Source organism: Caretta caretta, chromosome 2 (genome assembly GCF_965140235.1).
Source record: "Caretta caretta isolate rCarCar2 chromosome 2, rCarCar1.hap1, whole genome shotgun sequence".
NCBI classification, from domain to species: domain Eukaryota; kingdom Metazoa; phylum Chordata; order Testudines; family Cheloniidae; genus Caretta; species Caretta caretta.
This window is the reverse complement of record NC_134207.1, coordinates 70,948,874-70,969,725: the sequence shown is the minus strand read 5'-3', so window position 1 is coordinate 70,969,725 and position 20,852 is coordinate 70,948,874. Positions and strand designations below refer to the sequence as shown.

Here is a 20,852-nt window from a genome sequence, read left to right as displayed (position 1 = left end):
AAAAATTAATCATGATTAATTGCACTGTTAAACAATAACAGAATACCATTTATTTAAATATTTTTGATGTTTTCTAGATTTTCAAATATACTGATTTCAATTACAACACAGAATACAAGTGTACAGTGCTCTCTTTATTTTTTATTACAATTACTTTCAATGTAAAAAAACAAAATAGTATTTTCAATTCACCTAATACAAATATAAGTGCAATCTCTTTATCATGAAAGTTGAACTTATAAATGTAGATGTAAAAAAACCCCACTGCATTCAAAAATAAAACAATGCAAAATTTTAGAGCCTGCAAGCTCACTCAATCCTACTTCTGGTTTAGCCAATCGCTCAAACAAGTTTGTTTACATTTGCAGGAGATAATGTTGCTCGCTTCTTGTTTACGTTACCTGAAAGTGAAAACAGGCGTTCTCATGGCACTGTTGTAGCCGTCATCGCAAAATATTTACGTGCCAGATGTGCTAAAGGTTCATATGTCTCTTCATGCTTCAACCACCATTCTAGAGGACATACGTTCAAGCTGAGGACAGGTCAGGCTCGATAACAATCCAAAGCAGTGCAGACCGACGCATGTTCACTTTCATTATCTGAGTCAGATGCTACCAGCAGAAGGTTGATTTTCTTTTTTGGTGGTTCAGGTTCTGTAGTTTCCTCATCTGAGTGTTGCTCTTTTAAGACTTATGAAAGCATGTTCCACACCTCGTCCCTCTCAGATTTTGGAAGGCACTTCAGATTCTTAAACCTTGGGTCAAGTGCTGTAGCTATCTCACACTGGTACCTTCTTTGCATTTTGTGAAATCTGTAGTGAAAGTGTTCTTAAAATGTACAATTTGTGCTGGATGATCATCCGAGACTACTGTAACATGAAATATATGGCAGAATGCAGGTAAAACAGAGCAGGGGACATACAACTCTCCCCCAAGGAGTTCAGTCACAAATTTAATTAATGCAGGTTTTTGTTTGTTTTTGTGTTTTTGTTTTTTTTAATCAAGCGTCATCAACAGGGAAGCATGTCCTCTGGAATTGTGGCCAAAGCATGAAGGGGCTACAAATGTTTAGCATATCTTGCACATAAATACCTTGCAATGCTGGCTACAAAAGTGCCACGCAAATGTCTGTTCTCACTTTCTGGTGACATTGTAAATAAGAAGAGGGCAGCATTATCTCCTGTAAATGTAAACACACTTGACTTTCTTAGTGACTGGCTGAACAAGTAGGACTGAGTAAATTTGAAGGCTCTGAAGTTTTACATTGTTTTGTTTTTGAGTGCAGTTATGTAACAACAAAAATCTACATTTGTAAGTTGCACTTTCACAACAAAGAGATTGCACTACAGTATTTGTATGAGGTGAATTGAAAAATACTATTTCTCTTATCATTTTTACCATGCAAATATTTGTAATAAAAATATACACTTATTTCAATTACAACACAGAATACAATATATATGAAAATGTAGAAAAACATCCAAAGTATTTAGTAAATTTGAATTGGTATTCTATTAACAGTTCGATTAAAACTACAATTAATCGCGATTAATGTTTTTAATCACGATTACTTTTTTTAGTTAAATCGCAAGAGTTAACTGTGATTAATTGACAGCCCTATTAGATATCTTTTTTTCAGTTCCAGATTAGTTCTGATTTCACGGAAGCCTTCGAATCATTCTGAAAAGGTACCAGATTTTCTAAAAAAGCCAAACAAACAAATGGGGAGGAACAACTTAAGTTCTTTGCAAACAAAATTTAGGAATCCTAATGAAATCTAAAATATTTCAAATCTTCACTTATATACCATCATTTGCATAACTGCATTGCTGCTGTCAAGGGGAAACTGGGTAATTTAGCAGTTGGGTTGGTCTCTGCAATTACAAGTCGGGAGAAAGCTGGTTCCTTTGTAGTGACCAAACCAGATGATATGAAACTAGTTGTAGGCAGCTGGGACATAAATTTCTATTTAGAGAATCTTTAGCCTGTACTCCTTGAAGCTGACTCAAATACCAAGTGGACAAACTAACACAGGGAACACCTACTCACAGAGTGCCCCTCGTTCCTCCTCATGACACCAGAGACTTTTGTTATGTTGGTTCATGGTGAGCATTTTACTGGAGTTGCACAACTATAATGAACACAAAACTAAGATCCCAAAATAAAATATAAAATTTAAAAAATCTGTTTTAAACTAAGAATTACATATTACCACTAGTAAGTGAGAAATGAGAAAAGATTCATGAGGAAGAGGTTTTTAAATAAGCTACAAAGCTCACTAGTAAAAACTAAGAAAAAGATACGTCACTATCAAACAACCATCTAAAAACTACTCAGAGCATGATGCTTCTCTATTGGAGACAGAAATGGAACACCCAGCTAGATATAAGCTACTCTGAGAAAGTGTGTATATCCATCTGCTGGTATAAAATATCAAAACCCATTTAATAGGCTCAATTTTTTTTTCCTGTGTTTTTAATATGATAGAGGATTTAATCTTTTTTTTAACAGAAAGTATGTTATACATCTGTGGGACCAGGAACATCCTTGATTTCACACAGGTTTGGGTATATTTTGTTGGGTAAGTAACATCACAAAGTTAGCGAAGAAAACAAAAATGTGTTACCATGCTAGCCACAAAAATAAATGCTGCGCTTTTTTTTTTTATAAAACGTTTTGGACAACTATTCACATGAAATTATAACAAATCTAAGGACAGTCAAATTTTCAAACTAAGCAGCGCTCCAATTTTTTCTTCTCCATTTTCTCCTTTGTTTAAATGCAGAAAGTTGCAGGAGAAACAAAGTTAAAACAATTAAAGTCAGATCAACATTTACTTCAACAACACCAGCATCTGGTAACCAAACAGAAAGATTAAATGGGAAATTCCTGTTATTTCATTAAGACATCTTTTTTAAGTGTGAACTTACTCTGCTCATAGAATCAAAACATTTTCTGACTAATGATTCCACATCATTAGGTCTATCTTGAACATTTATCCAGTCCAACAGAGAGACATTGAAGGAAGACAGATCACTCTCGTTAAGCTCCTCTGAAGTTTTACTCTCCTCAATAGTAGTGTTTTGACTGGATTCCCTATTTTCTTTGACATTTCCGGGATCTGTGCTGTCCAGGGCTGAATGCTCCACAGACTTGCAAAATGAGGCTAAAAGTGATTTATTGTGCACTCTAGGTATATCAGAAGAAAGCACCAGTTCAGCAGACTTCTCATCTTCAGTTTCTTCACTTTTTGCCCCTCCATGCCCAACAGAAGAATCCAATCTTCCTAAACACTCTCTGTAACTATGTCTGGTTAGGCACTCCAGCAGTGGGATCTTGGACATGACAGAAACAGCTGTCCCCAAGCTTTAAAATAAAGGACAAACAAAACATCTATCAAGGAACCAATCTTACAAGAAGCTTAAGGTAGGCAATTTTTTTTTGCAGAATTTTAAATTTTTTGGTGCAGAATTCCCCCAGGAGTAAGCTTTTTAGAAAACTATAAGGAGTGAATGTTCTAACATATTAAGTTACCTACTGTATGATACAAAATACAACAAAAGTACTACAAATGTACAGAATTCGGAACTTCTACTGGTTTACTAAGAATTAATTGTGGAAATATAAAATCATAAAACTTATTTTTAAATGCAGTGATTGTGTAGGGCACTTTCTTATTGAAGAGTCTAACAGCAAACCTACTGTGTGAGTTTCAGCTTAATATCATCTATGGACTGCAGATAGTTTGAATATGCATTTTCAAACTTGAAAAGCAGCTTTTGATAAGAATATGTGCAATCTTCCAAATTGGCCATTATGGCAGCCCAGCCTTGGTGCTGAAGATGTTCATCATGGACCAGACCTTCACAAAAGGAACAAAGCTTCTTTGCAACCTCATACATTTCCTATGCCAAAAAAAAAAAAAGAAAGAAAAAAAAAAGTAAATTCACAGAATTAAATTATCAGTCTAAACCTGTACTCAATGCAGTAATGCATTCAATGCAGCACTCAAATGTTTATCATACTTCAGAAAAACTATTGACTGTGACACCTAACAGAAAATTAAACACTGAAAGTCTAAAAGGAAGTGTTTAAATATGAACAGTTGTTTGGCCCTCCCTAAACATTTACTGAAAGTAATACAAACTTCCTTTACCTTTTTTTATTTTTTAACAAAAATTGTATTAAATGACAAACTCAATTTACTCAGACTGTTTACTGAATGTCATATTAATCCAAAAGAAAGCAAGACAGTCCTGGCCCCAGAAACCTACAAATTAGCCAGTACTGTTCCAACAAGAAATCAGATCAAATATCAAAGCAGTGTACATTATCACTTTTTATGCACATATGTATTATGCTATATATTTTTGGAGTATGGGGTTTACAGAAGAGGCATACTAAGGACGAAAAACATTTTGTCGAAGAAGTGGTCATTTGGCTCATAACAAAGGGTAGGAGATCTAAATGTAAAGAGGCAGCTTGAAAAACAGCACAGCAAGAAGATGGTAGGAGGGTAGGTTGGGAGAAGTGTAGGAGGTGAGAAAAGTAATCAAAGGAAGATTTAAATTAATTATTAACAAACCAGGTGCAATGTGAGTAGCAATGAAAAGTGCCCACAATGCAACCGGTGACCATCACGAATTTATTTCACATGTCATTTAACAGCCATCAAGAGTCAAGAGTTCTGCTATCATCAACCCAAGGTACAGATGAATCAGACACTAAAAGCTCTGCATCCTATTAACAATGTACTGAATTACTGCCCCTTTACAACTACTTTTGTTTTGCTTTTCAAGTTTAAAAACTGCAAATTTTCCTATTGTAACAACATAAACAGGAAATGTACTAATTTACAGCTAACAGTTTAGAAAGAAAACTTTATTTAAATTTAGGAAGACAATTATATTAAAGAAGGAAAGATAACTAAAGGGAAGTCTTTTGGTTTACACCCCAATCTTTACATACCTTTGAAGTTGCATATTCTGTTAAGAAATGTCCTCCTGATTATACTTATGTGTTTGGTTTTAATATCAACCTCTCTACCTATGAAAAAAGAAAGGAAAGAAAACAGTGATACTTATTGTAGATTCCACACTTAACTAAGCTGTGACTGCACATCATCCATCGTCAACTGTACACATGTACAGCTTTGTGTGTGGAAGCTAGAATAAGGTTGATTTTCCTTTTTTAAGTTATTCAAATATGGTGAGATCAATATTAAAACCCAAACACATAAGCATTCTGCAAAATACATTTGCTACTGAGTATGTGATGATGTAGTACATTAAATTCAGGGCCAAAATGTTAGGCAATTTATTCTAGAAAGATAATCTACCATTGTTTAACTCCCAAATTTTAAGTTACTTAGGCAATGCTGCGCTCAGTGTTGTAGCATCTGCTTTAGAAGCCTAATCTCATTTTCAAAAGGGAGCCTGACTCTCAGTGATGGTCAATCAGATTTTGTCTCCTAACTGCCTAAATTCCTTTTGAAAATAACACAAGCCCATAAATCAGTCAGGTATTGCAACGATAAGAGCAACAAGACCTAAACATTTTTAAACATGTAGACCTCTCAAAAAACGTTAGAATTGACTTTAAAACATCATGCAACTTTTCAGATCCTGCTTCAAGTCTCTAGCAACATGACAATATTCCACTACATCCAACTTAATAATGTTTTGGATATTGGTATCTTCCAGGCTATTGGAAAAATAAGTTATTGAGTAGCACCTGTGTTTATAAAGCTGTGTATTTATACAGTCTTCAGAAAAACCTGAAAAATTTCACAGTAAAGTCTCACAAACACTTAAAAGAAAACACTTCACCATATATATATATAACCCAAACATTTTGGGATACATTCTTAAATTTGTTTCTGTACACCAGAAACTCTAGGAGTTGTCCAATAGCTGGCTGAGGACTGGAATTGCTGCTACTCTGTTGTCATATTAAGCCACTGGAAGAGGGGATAGTTTACCCCGTACTGTACATCAGTGGTTCTCAAAGCCGGTCTGCCACTTGTTCAGGGAAAGCCCCTGGCAGGCCAGACCGGATTGTTTACCTGCCGTATCCGCAGGTTCGGACGATCGCGGCTTCCACTGCCCGCGGTTCGCTGGTCCAGGCCAATGGGGGCTGCGGGAAGCGGCGCAAACCAAGGGACGTGCTGGATGCCCTTCTCACAGCCCCCATTGGCCCGGAGCAGCAAACCGCAGCCAGTGGGAGCCACGATCGGCCGAACCTGCGGACACGGCAGGTAAACAAACCGGTTCGGCCCGCCACAGGGTTTCCCTGAACAAGCGGTGGACCGGCTTTGAGAACCACTGCTGTACGTTACTCCTAGGGGAATTCTGTGCCACTGCACAATTCAGAATTTTGCAGAAATTGACATTGTGCGCACAGAATTTCCTTTCCCCCACAAAAATGAGATGCAGTGCTGCTTGGCACCACTAGGTGCCACTGGACTCTGCAGAGTCCAATTCGCACATACAAGACACTGCTCGGGGGAAGGAGAAGGAGCTGGAGGGTTCCTGGCAGCTGAAGTTTCCAAAATGGCCTGAGGGAAGGAGAGGGCGCAGGAAACTCCATGCAAGCCTGGGACCAAGCATCAGGCTATTTCTCCCTCTGGATCCCTAGGCTCTGGGGGGAGGGGAATAGGTGTCTGGGGAAGGGGGAAGCAGCAGCTGGGCTCTGGGGGGAGATGGGGTGCGGATGTATTGGCTGGGAGGGTCTCCGCAGGTGGGCTCTGTGAGGGGGAGGGATTGTGGGTGTCTGTCCCCCCGGCTGGGCTCTGAGGGAGTGGGGTACGGGGCAGATAAACAGGAACTGGGTTGTCATTTAACTGGGATTTCTTTAACTCTCTAATCCTGGGAGAATGTGTGTGTGTGTCTATATGTCTGTATTGTTACAGACATACTTGCTGACAGGTATTTTGAAATACATTACCAAAATAATTGAAACTGGAGTGATTATGTAGTGTTATTTTGACAAATTACATTTGCAGAATTTTGAATTTTTTGGCGCAGAATGCCCTAAGGAGTATGTATATATGAAAGAGTGTAACAAGACTAAAAACAAGCTACCAAGACAGCAAAGTGCCCCACTGTGCTCACTGTAGGGTAAGCAAGCATTTACCTTCTGACACCACTCAGTTCTATTCCTCTTTTCGCCACAAAAAGAATACCATAAAGATGTTTAATAAAGAAAAGTGAGAGCATGTACAAAGATGCACAAGATTGCAAGTGTGCCTAAACAAAACACATGCAAAATGAAAATCTGACATCCACAAACACAAACAGATTTATAGAGCAATTCCTTCAATTGAACACCATGGCATGGTACACTGAAGGTACGTGCTGAGAAGTCTAAAACTGGTTAGACTGTTTGCCAAGTGATTGGGTTTCCCCCATCTGCTTGATGACCATCTGAGCAATAAGACTTCTCCCTATTCAGGAAAAAAGATTGGACCACATTCCAGTACTCCAGGTATTCCTCTGTTTATAACAGTAGTGCATAGTTCTTTTGCCCCATGGGAGATCAAAAACAATTCTAGCACTGCTGGACTTCAAAAAGGGGTTATCTACTGGAGATAATATCTCTTTATGTTATGTGTTGGAGCTATGCCCCGAGTTCTGACATTTTGTTCCCCAGCTGGCTTTAACCTTTGCCAGAGCCCATGGAAGCATTACAGTCCTTCCCCCGCCATGAAATCCTTCATTTCCTTGTAGTGGATTACCATCCAAAAGGCTCTGTAAATAGAAAATTAATTGATGCAAAACTCCACCTCACTTACTCAGTATATTTTGCTCCAAGAACTAAACTTTCCTATTGACTGTGTCTCCTTGCACCTGACTCACCATCCAACTCTGCTTCTTTCCCCCATCTTTCCTCTACTATTCAAAATTATTGTCCTCATCTTCTCCTCAATTCTTTCTTACAAGCCCTCCCATACTAAACATTAAAATAGAGATAAAGAAATTTAGTATGCAAAAGATAGAACAGATAAGTAAAGAAAAATCAGAATTTAACATCACAACATCCAGAACTGACAAGAAATCTACCTAACTGATACAACTCAATTTACATGATGTCTTCAGAGTCTTACACCAATTCCCCCCTCTTTTCTATCTATATACTGTGTCTTAGAAATTGTAAGACATTCAGAGCAGGGACCATGGTTTAGATGTCTGTATAGCAAGATGAATGCAAGGTGGTCAATGAATAATCTTGCCCCACCATCTCACATCTACATCTCTGCTGACAACTATTCCAGGCTCAAGATGATGTAAGTACATTCAAAAAACTCTTTAGAGGGACCCCACACTCCATACGTGATTTACAAAAGTTGAGATTGTTGATACAGGTATAGGTGTGGGAAAACAAAGGGAAAAGATCCAGAAACAGTCCCACGACACAATAGAAATACCCCAAACAGATTTTGAGAAGGCAAGGAGCATGCATCATATTACTGTGTCACCCTAGGAGGACAATACATTGCACTGAAGTACTTTGAAATTATCTAATGTAAGACACACACACAAGTGAATACGTATATCCCAATTTTAGATACAAAACAGGTTCTGAGAAGTATCTAACCTAAATCCCCACAGTCAGTGGTACAGCACAGGAACAGAATCTCTGACTCCCAGTCTCTTGCTCTGTCTATTAGTGACTAGTGAGAGCTCCATGAAAGTCTGAGAACGCATATCCTCCACACATCATGAGCAATACATTTTTGTAGGGTTTCTGCAAAGGGCTCTAGACTTGGCCTAGACTTAGCAAACTGATTAGCTGGAGAAAAGCATAAGGAAGAGCCCTGAAAGAAGGGAGGTCTACCCAAAATCACTTCCTTCAGTCATCCTACTTTTTGTAATGAAGGTCCTGAGCTTGTGGTATGCTTCCCCTAGCATGGGTTTCCTTCAGAGATAAGTCTGAGCATCTCTTACAAGTCAAGGAGAAAAGTCCTACTACAATTTGGCTGTATGCTGGCCTGACAGCATGATCACCTGACATAGATATATCATGATGCTTATGTTGCCTCACATTCTGTTAGAAAGTCTCCTACATCTCTCATTTGTGAGCAAGCCACTCCATCTGCTGAAGACAGAAACCGCTCAAGTGAGAGTATGCAAACCTCTGAAACATGTGGGATGATATACAAGACCATCTGCTCATTGGATAAAGTTGTCCCAGAGTATCTCAAATTAGGGGGAAAAAATTAAAATAGTGGATTCATGTAAAAATGATTCTTGCCAGGTCTTAGTAAAATAAGGAATAGGAAATGCTTAGTGTGCTGGTAAGGAAAGAACACGATAGCTTATGCCTGACGAGGAAATGTGATGTAACCTTTATATACTTATCACTTCCTCTCTCATTACCAAGTCCACTATTCCTTCTATGACAGGTTTCAGAGTAGCAGCCGTGTTAGTCTGTATCCGTAAAAAGAAAAGGAGTACTTGTGGCACCTTAGAGACTAAGCAGACCTAGAGGCAAGACTCTCCAATCAGTAACTAGGATACTATATGGTTTCTCCCATCTTAGAACTCAGTGAGGTTTTTTTCCTTCCTCCAAGAATTCAGGTGATCCTCAGTCCTATTCATTTGTCTGCAGATATAGTTTTCCCTCAGATCTCCTAATCTGCCTTAAAACTTACCTTTCCTATATCTGCCTTGTGCCTTTTCTGGACCTTAAAATTGTCTTCTTCCCACCCCCACCCCGTTAAACTCCTTTTACTTTTATATGCCACCTTGCAGTCAATTCTGCCATCTCATCCAACACACACAACTGTTCCCCAGTAAAAGAAATTTAACATTTATCTTGAGGGTTTTTTATAGTGTTCATTTTAGTACACTAAGAATCCTCTACAAATTGGGGCAAAACCAGTCCCAAAGAAAGAGAAGTGAAAGGGAGCTTAGTCTACCCTCTCTATTTGATACTGAAATATTCTAGTGGCATCACAGCAATTTTAGACATTAAAAGGCTCAAAAATTATTCAAAGTCAAAACTGAAGATGAAGACCATACATATTTGCTCCAATATCCCCCCCTAACTCTCCCTCCAGATCTCAGAAAAATCATGTCTCCACAGTCACTTTCAGCCATCACACAGGAGGTTCTGTTGCTTTTCCTAAAGCCAGGATAGTTACCAGAAAAGCACTCTCCCTCTGGTAACTGAGGAATCAAAGCTCAAGAAAGTCCAGATGATCAAGAAACACCTTATGCCATTTCAAACCATTTATGACCAAGGTTGAGCACAGGACTTCATGGCCAAAAGAGCTGTGAAGCAACCTTTCTCCCCTAATCAAGTCCTCTCTCTACAGGTAACAGCAAAGCCCTAGTGTATAAATGCACAGCCCTGATCAGCATTATGGGTGGTCTTTGACACCAACAAGAATTTTTGCCTTGAAGCTAGACATGTGCAGAGTGTAGGGCTCCCAGTGAAACCAGGAGGCACAGAAGAATACTACCTTAGGTAAAATGGGAGGTTTCTTTACAAAGGAAAAGCAATTGACAGTCATGCTGCATTGCCTTGAGCCCCTTCCTTACTACAGAGGAAAATGAACAGATTTTAAAGCCAAAAGGAAATATGATCATCTAATCTGACCTCCTGCATAATGCAGACAAAAGAGCAGCATCTAATAATTTCTCCATGAAGTCCCTAACTTCTGTTTGAGCTACAGAATATATTTTACAAAGATATCCAGCCTTGACTTAATGACAAAATGATTGAGAATCCAACACATTCCCAGGTAAATTGCTCCAGTGGGTTAAGCAAACTGTTAAAAGTGTTCCCTCTTTCTAATCTAAATTTGTCTTGCTTTAACTTCCAAACACTGGATCTTCTTATTCCTTTTTCAGCAATGTTAAAAAATCATCTACTATCAGATCTCTTCCCCACATATATACTTGTAAACCATGATCAAATTAGCTCTTAACCTTCTCTTAGATAAACTAAATAGATGGGGCTTCTTTAGTCACTCTCTCTAAGGCATATTTTCTAGATATCAAATCATTCTTGTAGCTCCTTTCTGAATCATTTCTACATTGTCAGCATCCTTTTTGAAGTGAGAACACCAAAACTGGACCCCGTATCCCAGTAGTGGATATGCCACATATAGAGGTAATGCAGAAGAAAAAGCTCCATTCGGAAATCCAGCTTTCATATCAGTGGTAAATTACAAGAGGCTGCCACGGATTACGGATGTTACTTTTGCACCTCAGGACCAACCCTATACTTTAGGGTTCTTTACAACAGTCAGGTTGAACCCTTAATTTTATTTACTAAGTGTGCAAGAAAAAATGCAAGTTACAAAACCAACATTATTTAATCCCTTTCTTACACGAAGATGTTAGTGTTACCACATAAATATTTTCAGCTGATTTGAAAAGATGTGACATTTGTCAGATCAGTTTCTCCAAATACAGAAAAAACACAAACAGATAAGAGAAGACTAGACATTTTTGGTCACCACAAGCTTAGCAGGAAAACAAGATGTCTGCACATAGACTAAATTTACCTGTAGTTTATTACTAAAAGTGGTCAAGAGGTCAGATAACAGTAGTTCAGATTTTCTTCCAGTGGAGAACGTCAGAATGTCTTCTTGTGACCATTGCTGAATAAGGCACTTAGGAGAGACCACGCTCACAAAAGCCACTTCTTCCTTCTCCTACGGACAAAGAACCCTGGAATCCATTTCTACTAGTACTTCTGGTAGCAAAAGATCATGGTGAAACCGAGGAGATAGTCTGATATTCTGATGTCTAGGCAATTTGAATGTCCTGGCTAACATTTGTTCTTAGTTCTTCTACTGCAGTTGGCTAACATTGATGCCATTTGTCTGGGAGTCTAGCCCAAAATAACCACTTGCAACATCTCAACCTAGGAACTTTCTTAACAGGCCGGCTACTTACAGAGTAAAGCTTTGCAGAAATGATGTTTCCAAGCAAGGTGACTCAAGACCTCTTCACCGTTTGCAAACCATATACCAGAATAATGTATGATTAAGTGGGAAAGGTATGACTGTAACGCAATCAGGTCCACCTGGACTCCAGTACAAAAATCATTTACTACTTTCTTCACCTTTTGGTTGTAACTTGAAGGCCAACTCAAACTGGGTTCATTTTAGCCTAAATCACACTATCTAAAGGCAGACCAGGATCACTGCAGCTCTTTTCTGTCAGGTTCATGTGGGACTTGACAATTTATAAAATCTCCAATAAACTCCCTGCATGTCATGGGTCATAAGCGTGATCCTATCACAGGCAATGAAAATTCCTTATGAACAACTTGGTAACTCTGAGATCAAATTGCTTACATGGAAGGTTGTTTTCCTAGATGTAGTGAGTGCAGCTCACATTTAGTTAACTTCAAGCTCTAGTAACCAATCCATTTTATACCAAGTTATACAAGGATACGGTGATACGGCCACAGCTCTTCAAATTCCTATCCAAGACGGTATGACGTAATACCACCTCAAATGAAACTATTGTCTCTGAATATTTTCCCCCTACTCCTGTGTTCCATTCCTTCCAAGCTCTTCTCTTTACAAACTCAATGTTCAAAGGTCTTTGGGGTTTAACTTAAACAACACTAAAACATAAGGCCCCTTCAACTTTTTATTTAATTTGACACCAATTCCTTAAATAATGATGTCAATAGAAAGATAGTGTCTATTCTGCTGATCATATTTTGCATTTCTATGACCAGACTGGCTTGAAGCTAGAAAGCATATGGGTTCAATCCATGACAGAGCAACTTTTTTTGCATTCTTTCTTAGCCATCCACTACCTTCAGAGGTTGGAGAGGATTCTTTCAATGTGGTGTTTTATCTTCCACTTTTCATGTTCCTTTGTTCCAACTTGAGGCATTTCCCCCCCCCCCTTTTTTTTTTTTTAATTTTAAGATTGGTTACTGTGGAGCCTTTGCACCCTGATAAAGACAGGAACTGACTGGGAGGTTCCAATAATGGCAGTTAAGACATACCATAGCAGAAGTGGCTCACGCTTCCACTACTTCTGCCACCCTTTTGGACCACAAAACCTTAAAGAGATAAAGAGCTTGGAATATTCCTCTCATATACTAGGGAATTCAGAACCAGAAGTGAGAATCCTGAAGTCTAGTATTTTAACAAAAACTGAATAGCGGGGTAAGCAATTTTCCATTTCTGGGGGCTGGTATCTAAGTGAAAGAAGCAAGAGAGGTCATAATAAGAACCTTGCACTACAACTTATGAGGCCAAAGGGGTGCTATTAGAGTATCTGTACTTTTTCCTATCTGATATTTTTCACTGCAGTGGAGATTAAAGGATTCAGTAAAGACGGAACAGAGAAAATCCATTCAGCCAAGATTTAGAAAGGTCCACTATGTTGTGATTTGTGTGTCTGGAAAAGAGTAGTTGTCGTGCCCTCTTTGGAAGCAAAAATAAGTCTGTAAAGATAAATTATACCTGGCCATTTGAAAGTTTCAGTTTATGGTGCAGAGCTAAGCACATTAAACTCAGACTATGCCAGTATTTCTTAAATTGCCAGCATCCCACAGGATAACCTCTCACTGTACTTAAAAGAACACCATGTACAAAAATATGTCTGCTACTCCTAGCACTGGAGGATGGACAAACCCAGGTTAATGTTCTGCATGCTGAGCAATTATTGAAGGCAACATCACTCAATTCCTCCAGAAATTCAGAGAGGCTCTTCAGAAACACAACCTAGTGCTGGATGCTTTAACAGAACCTCTATTTAAATTACCTCACTCTGACTTTCCTAATTGTGATCACCTCAGTTCAATAAATCTGAGCCTCACATGCTGTCAATGGAGCTGATGACAGCATACGGTGTTGTGTTACACAGAACTGGAATTCACTGCTAAAACTAACAGTTTTCCATAATTTTCAATGGATTCGCCTTCCATCCTATTGCCCCTACTAATCCCATTCGCTTGAAGGAAAAAAGTATGTCACACATTGTTTGCGTAGAGAGTTCTTCAAACTTACCTCAAAAGAACAAAAGTTTTCAGGAAAGCCAGGGCTCTTTTCGTCCTCTACCATCCTGCGGTAAAAGGAAACAAGTCATCAAAGTCCTCTATTGCTAGGTGGCTGAAATTCTGTTTAAAGGACTTCAAACGGTTTCAACATCCTAAATCCATTTTAGTCCATCAAACCAGGTCGGTCTTCACCTTATCACTGAAGTCATACACATGTAAGGTGGGTACTTTGTCTTCAGTCCATATGTTACAGTAAATTGGAGAGAGGCTGCCTTGCTTCTCTTGCTTGCTCAGACAGATGATGCTTTCAGCAGACTACACACAGTAGCATCCCTAATTCACATAACAACAGTGTTACATAGCTCTGTAATCACTACTTTATATTTCACTGCTGTTTCTAAACCAGACAATAAATATAGCAAGCAACTCTGAGAAATTTCAATTTGTCTTGCAATTTCTCTTCTCTTGAATAGTTACATTCATTTTTCTTAACTAGTCTTAATTACGTTGGGTGATTATGTTCTGTATGATGTTTTCTATATGCAGCAGAGGACCATTAGTATATACTTGCAAGTTATTGATTTCATTCTCATATTACAGGCTTGGAAGTATTCACGGGCTGATTTCTAAGATGCAAAGAACAAAGTCTTATCTCAGTGACTGGCAGGTCTGGTTCTGCCTTCTAGGGCAGCATTACTCAAAGTGGTGGTCCGCAGACCGCTGCCGGTCCGTGAGCCATCAGCTGCCGGTCTGCGCGCATATTGGGAAAAAAAATTACCGGTCCCTCACATCAGATAGCTTGAGAAGCACTGCGCTAGGCTACACAGCTGAGGAAAACAGCATAGTATGAATAGTGAATCTTGCTAATACTATTCACATATCATGTAAGAACAAATTTATCTAGCACATACCATGCCAGCCAACACTTACAGTTGTCAAAACACAGAACTCAACAGTAACAAAATTAAATGATCCTTGCATCATATCCTTAACTTCACTAGCCTCTGGCTCTAATGGACTGTCAAGGGGAGGGAAGGCCAAGCAGGAAGTCATCAACTGAAAAAATCCTGACACTGGACATGATGTATGTAAATTTACATATGAAAAGGAAACACCTACTAGTCAATTTACAACTATAATGGAGTACAAGGGAAAGCTACAAAGCCATTTCAGTGAAGCCTTTTAGCGGATGGTCTAATAGTTCCAGCTACAAAGAAAGGTTTCAGAGTAACAGCCGTGTTAGTCTGTATTCGCAAAAAGAAAAGGAGTACTTGTGGCACCTTAGAGACTAACCAATTTATTTGAGCATGAGCTTTCGTGAGCTACAGCTCACTTCATCGGATGCATACCGTGGAAACTGCAGCAGACTTTATATATACACAGAGAATATGAAACAATACCTCCTCCCACCCCACTGTCCTGCTGGTAATAGCTTATCTAAAGTGATCATCAGGTGGGCCATTTCCAGCACAAATCCAGGTTTTCTCACCCTCCACCCCCCCACACAAATTCACTCTCCTTGTGGGGGGGTGGAGGGTGAGAAAACCTGGATTTGTGCTGGAAATGGCCCACCTGATGATCACTTTAGATAAGCTATTACCAGCAGGACAGTGGGGTGGGAGGAGGTATTGTTTCATATTCTCTGTGTATATATAAAGTCTGCTGCAGTTTCCACGGTATGCATCCGATGAAGTGAGCTGTAGCTCACGAAAGCTCATGCTCAAATAAATTGGTTAGTCTCTAAGGTGCCACAAGTACTCCTTTTCTTTTAGCTACAAAGAAGAAGCATCAGATTGTAACGAATGAATAAGTTCTCCTATTCTTGACCCACCAAACTAGGAATGTAGCCAAAGTAGTCATACTATGGATTGGCCCCAGATCCAGTCACACAAAGCATAAACATCAATTTATGGATGTGTCTGGACACAACTTTCTTAGACAGTGCTAAGAGCTCACCCAGCAATTCAACCAATAATTCAGCTACAGACAGAATGAATGGTAATGGCAACTTGGCCAGCCAAATATTCGTAAGATTTTAAGAATGTCTTTTTTCTAAAAAAAAAAAAATAGTCCTTTCAAGAGGGTCTATAAGAGTGGCTTTCTAGTGACTGGAAAGGGAGGGTTTCCTAGAGCAGAGATTAGTGTGTCGACTTTAGAAGCCAAGGACCTGAGTATTGTCTTAACGTTAGTGAGCCTTTATAGCTGAGCCAAGAGAGTAAATGGTATGAGTTCAGTCACCCAGATGTTATGTGGACAAATGAAACACTTGATTTCTCTTCCTCAGAAGGGAAAGTTGCCCTGAATTGATAGCGTGTTTATTTCAGACACAGTGGCAATATCTTGACATACGAAAGGCAAATCTGTTAATAAGGGCAGTCCAGAGTAGTATGAATCTTCTGGTGATCCTTCAGTCAAAGATTAAACCTCATCATTTCCAATATCTGGGGAGGATTACCAGCGTGAGAGTGAAAGGGGTTCATGGTTCTTGTTTCAAAAATAGATCCGCACATTCAGACTTTATTATTCTTTCTTCACTGGAGTAAAAAGAACAATCTGGGTAATGGCTTGGGATTTGTGGCATACCTGTTCAACCCAGATAGGGAAGGCTAAATCAGAGGCCTGCCTTACCTCTAGTCTCCACAGAAGCATTTGCAATTTCCAAAAGCAAAGAAGAGCCCCAAACTGAATGGTGAGAGGCAACAGCACAGGTAAGTTGAGGCTAAGTGTAAGTAGACCACTTAATTAGTTTTAGTAAATATATTTGATCCTTGAAATCAAATTAAATAAACCACTAAAAGCTTTGCCTTAAACAAAGACTATGCGTAGAATAATCCACTAATCAGAGAGCTAAAACTCAGTTAAAGTATGGAGGTAGACGACCAGTAGCAGATTACTCAGGGTCAGAAATATCTCATTCACTGCACAGAGTGTATGACTGCTTGCCTTATGGTAGCACATGGATCAACTGGTGCAAACAGTTTATGTCCCTCAGAGACCACATACTGAACCTTGAAGCCAGAACTGCTGAATTGGAGCAGAGAGAATTATTTATAGAGTTGACAAACTGGGTCATTGTAGAGTGAGCCCATCTCAGAACTTTAATTAAAGGGGAACCTGACTTTTGGCACATAAACTGAATAAGGTTTTAAATGACTGTTTAGACTAAAAGTTGGATGAGAGCTGATAGATGTCAAGGATCACTAAGTTGGACAAAGAGGTCTGCTAGAAATGTCAATAATACAAAAAATATCTCTGTACTCATGATATGATAGAAATTGCAGTTTAACTGGTACAGGAAACAATTTCTGTTAAACTAGCAAATTGTTAAGCTAAGGAGTTTAACAAGATTGGATAGTTTAGATACAATAAATCCTCCATCTTGGCAAGGGGTTAGATTAGATGACCTTTGCGGTACCTTCTAACCCTATGATTCTATGAGGCCCGTGGTTTAAAAAAAAAAAAAAAAAAAAAAAAAAGTGTATATACATATGAGAGAAGCTTAAAAAACTAAAGCCCAGCAATGAAACAGTACCTTGACATAAACAGGCATTACTGACCATCGTGTAAATCACAAAAAAACAATGGGATACTGAACATGTGGCTATAAACTATGCACAAAGGACTTGGGCTAAAGGTGTAGAAAAGCAGTGCTCGATCTAGACTAAAAGATTCCACAGAATCCACTGAAATAGAAATTCTAAGCAGAGAAGATCAAACAGTTGAATCCATATGAATACAAATTACAAATTATAAGAATACAAATATTCTAATAGGCTTATGCTACTGGCCTCCAATTCAGAAAAAGGATATTTACGAAAGTAACATGCTGGAGTTGGTTCAAGTAGTCGTTACATTTGAGCCACAAAGTGACAATGACTCACATATAATTAAGCTTAATATGCTTGAGGAAAGAAAGGTACCAAAAATTAGTGCAGGGACACAGAAATGTAAATAGGAGGGTTATATTTAAAAACGTAGGAAGACTAGTTGACATAAGGTATTTAGACTTTTTAAAAGCCTTTGACAAAATGCTTCAAAAGAAACTCAATAGTCATGGTGTGAAATGCAAGGTATTGTTATGTAGCCAGGCTCTGATTCAAGACTGACCAAGAAAGAATAAATGGTCAGTTTTCATCATAGCCAGAGGTTAACAGTGAGGTGCCACATGGTTCTTTCAAATGCATTTATCAATGATCTGGAAGGGGTGAACATGGAGGTGGAAAAATTTGCAGATGGCTGAAAATTTAATCCATGCTGCAGCTTATCCGAACGGGCAACAATTACAGATAAAATTCAGTGTTGACAAATGCAAAGTAATTCACATTAAAGGGAATACTTTGAACTACTTACTGGATTTTAAATTAACTGTGCAACAAACAGAAAAGAGACCTGGGCATCACTGTCGTTAACTCAATGAAGACCTCTGCTCAATGTATGGCAGTGGTCAAACGCATCAATGTTAGGACACAAAGAATGAAATGGAAATCATCAAAAATATGTCAAATCTATGGTATACCCTCATCTACTATGGGGTATTCCGTTCTGGTCATGCCATCTCAAAAAGGATATAGCAGAAGAGAGAAGGTTCAGAGATGGGGAATATGAAAGATTAGGGGCATGGAGAGACACTCGTATCAAGAGAGACTGGAGGTATGTACCATAGAGAAGAGATGAACAAGAAGGGCCATGATGGAGATATACAAAATGATGACTGGTGCCAAAAAAGGAAAACTGAAACTTCTATTCATTTGATCTCATAATACAAAAAAACAAGGAGACATTCAATGAAATACAAATATGGAAAATGCAAAACGGATAAAGCAAAACTTTTTCCTAGAACATATGAGTATATTAGGGAACTGACTGCCACAATATCAATGAGGCTAAAAGCTTAGGAGGAGTCAAAATTTTGACATTTATAAAGGATAAGAAGGAGTACCCAGAATTAATAGTAAATACTTAAAAATTAGACCAGTTTTAGAAGGGACATAAAACTCTCATTACTCAGGACAACAGACAACCTCTATTGGCATTTAGGATAAAACTTCTCTTAGTTTTCCCAAAACTAACTGCAGGGTTTTCTTGCACCTCTCTCGGTAGCATCTGGTTCTGACCACTGTTGGTGACTGGACACCAAATCAGAAATTAGTTTGATCCAGTACGGCAGTTCCTATGTTCCTGTGATAGTGGTAATACCATATCCCTTACAGAAACATATTACCTTGCTCTTCCAGATGTTTCTGTCCTCCTGGCACAGACTAAGAAGGTTCTATGTTAAATTGGTGATCAAGCAGCCATACTTGAAAAACAGACCCTGTTAGTTGCATGGTACTACTCTCCAGGTGAAGTCTTCCTGTTTATTTGGTTAATCTGTTTATATCTCATTCTGATTTTGATAGGACAAGGGTAGGAGACAGCTCAGTAAACAGGTTTAAGTGAAGCAGAATGAGAATTGGATGGAAAAAGGGAAAGGAAATGCTAGGAATCCTCCATACCAAAATCTCGAATACAAATCCGTAGCATTTTTGGAATAGCAAGGGGTTGGACACCAAGTAACATTACCAAAAGAAAACAAACAATTATTAAAATTGATAATTGGGAGAGAGTTAATTAGATGGAATTATTAATTGCTTCTCACAAAGTTAGTTCAGGAAAACCAAATCAAAATACTGAATTACTGATTATGGTTATTAATGAAAATGCACTCATGAGGTAATCCACATAAAATTTACCAAGGACTCTTTTTCCTATACATTAAGGTATGCTCATAAAATAAACAACTGAATTTGACTTTGAAATAAACAAAATGTTTAAGTGATTAAAAATGACAAAAGGAACTAACAATTAAACCAATAAGAATTATACAAATGAGTTAAGTATATAAAAGAAAGGTACATAAAATGAGTGATGCAATGTAGCAATATTTTAAAGGCACATCTTAACTAAACATGAAATTCTAAAATACAAAGCAAGGTTGGTTAACTATATTGACTTGACTAGTACCATAAATTTGAGTGTAAAATTCAAAAAGCTATGTGCATCAAGCATAATGATTTCACTTAATTCCTTAGGACACTAACAGCATCAACAGGTTGTTTACCCTAATTAAGATTAATGAGTAGCTAAGCATTATTAACATAATTCAACAGCTAAACTTAAAGAAACAGTATCACACAACCAAGTATAACATCAGTTTAACTAATTTACAACAACAACTAGAATTCAACTTGACATCAAAACTTTTAAACTAACGAATGAATTTGGATGAAACTAGATAGGTCATATATGACAATGTAATTGAAAGCAGCATCAACTTAAAAGCTAGCAAAACCATTACTACGTCTCTTACTTCTGTCTTAAGGAAAAAGTATTCTGAGGGCTCAACATGATTTTTAGGACAAATCCACAGGCATATGACAACTACAGCTTCAAAATAAGCAATATTCAGGTAACACACTTCAGCTAAGAGTGTGTCCTATGACAACATGGAAAGCAAAGATATAATAACCACACACAGTGTGACTGTTAAAATAATAATACATGGTAAATAAACTAGCTTTGGGTTTGGTGGAGTTACACAATTTTATAACTGTGAGAGTTCAGAAAGTAATTTGATTAATCAATTTGATAAAACTGAAGTTGAACCAACCAGGCTTGGGGAACAGTCTTTAGAGAATCGATAGGCAAACAGTGTATGGCAGGGAGATACTGGTGTTTGAGTTAATTAGCAAAAGAAAGAGCTCTCTGAGGGTTCATCTACACTGCAAAAAAAAAAAAAAAAAAACACAGAAACAAAACACACACAAACACCACAGTAACAAGTCTCAGAGGTCAGGTCAATTGACCTGGGCACATGCTACAGGGCTAAAAACA

The 20,852-nt window shown here is 38.2% G+C and overlaps 1 protein-coding gene across 8 annotated transcripts in view; it reads right to left on the bottom strand.

Moving 5' to 3' along the window:
- The window catches only part of RB1CC1 (RB1 inducible coiled-coil 1), a 165,080-nt gene that overhangs the window by 102,672 nt on the left and 41,556 nt on the right, over positions 1–20,852 (bottom strand). For 5 of the 8 annotated variants that reach the window (XR_007355304.2, XR_007355305.2, XM_048840650.2 and 2 more), the window contains exons 6-7: positions 3,702–3,904; positions 2,930–3,365 (exon numbers count right to left, since the gene is read on the bottom strand). The exons of 1 other annotated variant lie outside the window; for it this stretch is intronic. Coding sequence is in view for 5 of the 7 variants with exons in the window: in XM_048840650.2 (XP_048696607.2) it covers positions 2,930–3,365; positions 3,702–3,904 (639 nt within the window). In the remaining 2 variants the exon portion in view is untranslated. Of the gene's footprint in view, positions 1–2,929; positions 3,366–3,701; positions 3,905–4,967; positions 5,046–13,989; positions 14,045–20,852 lie in introns of all 8 variants that reach the window. 2 more of the 8 variants (XM_048840653.2, XM_048840660.2) reach the window with 2 other exon arrangements.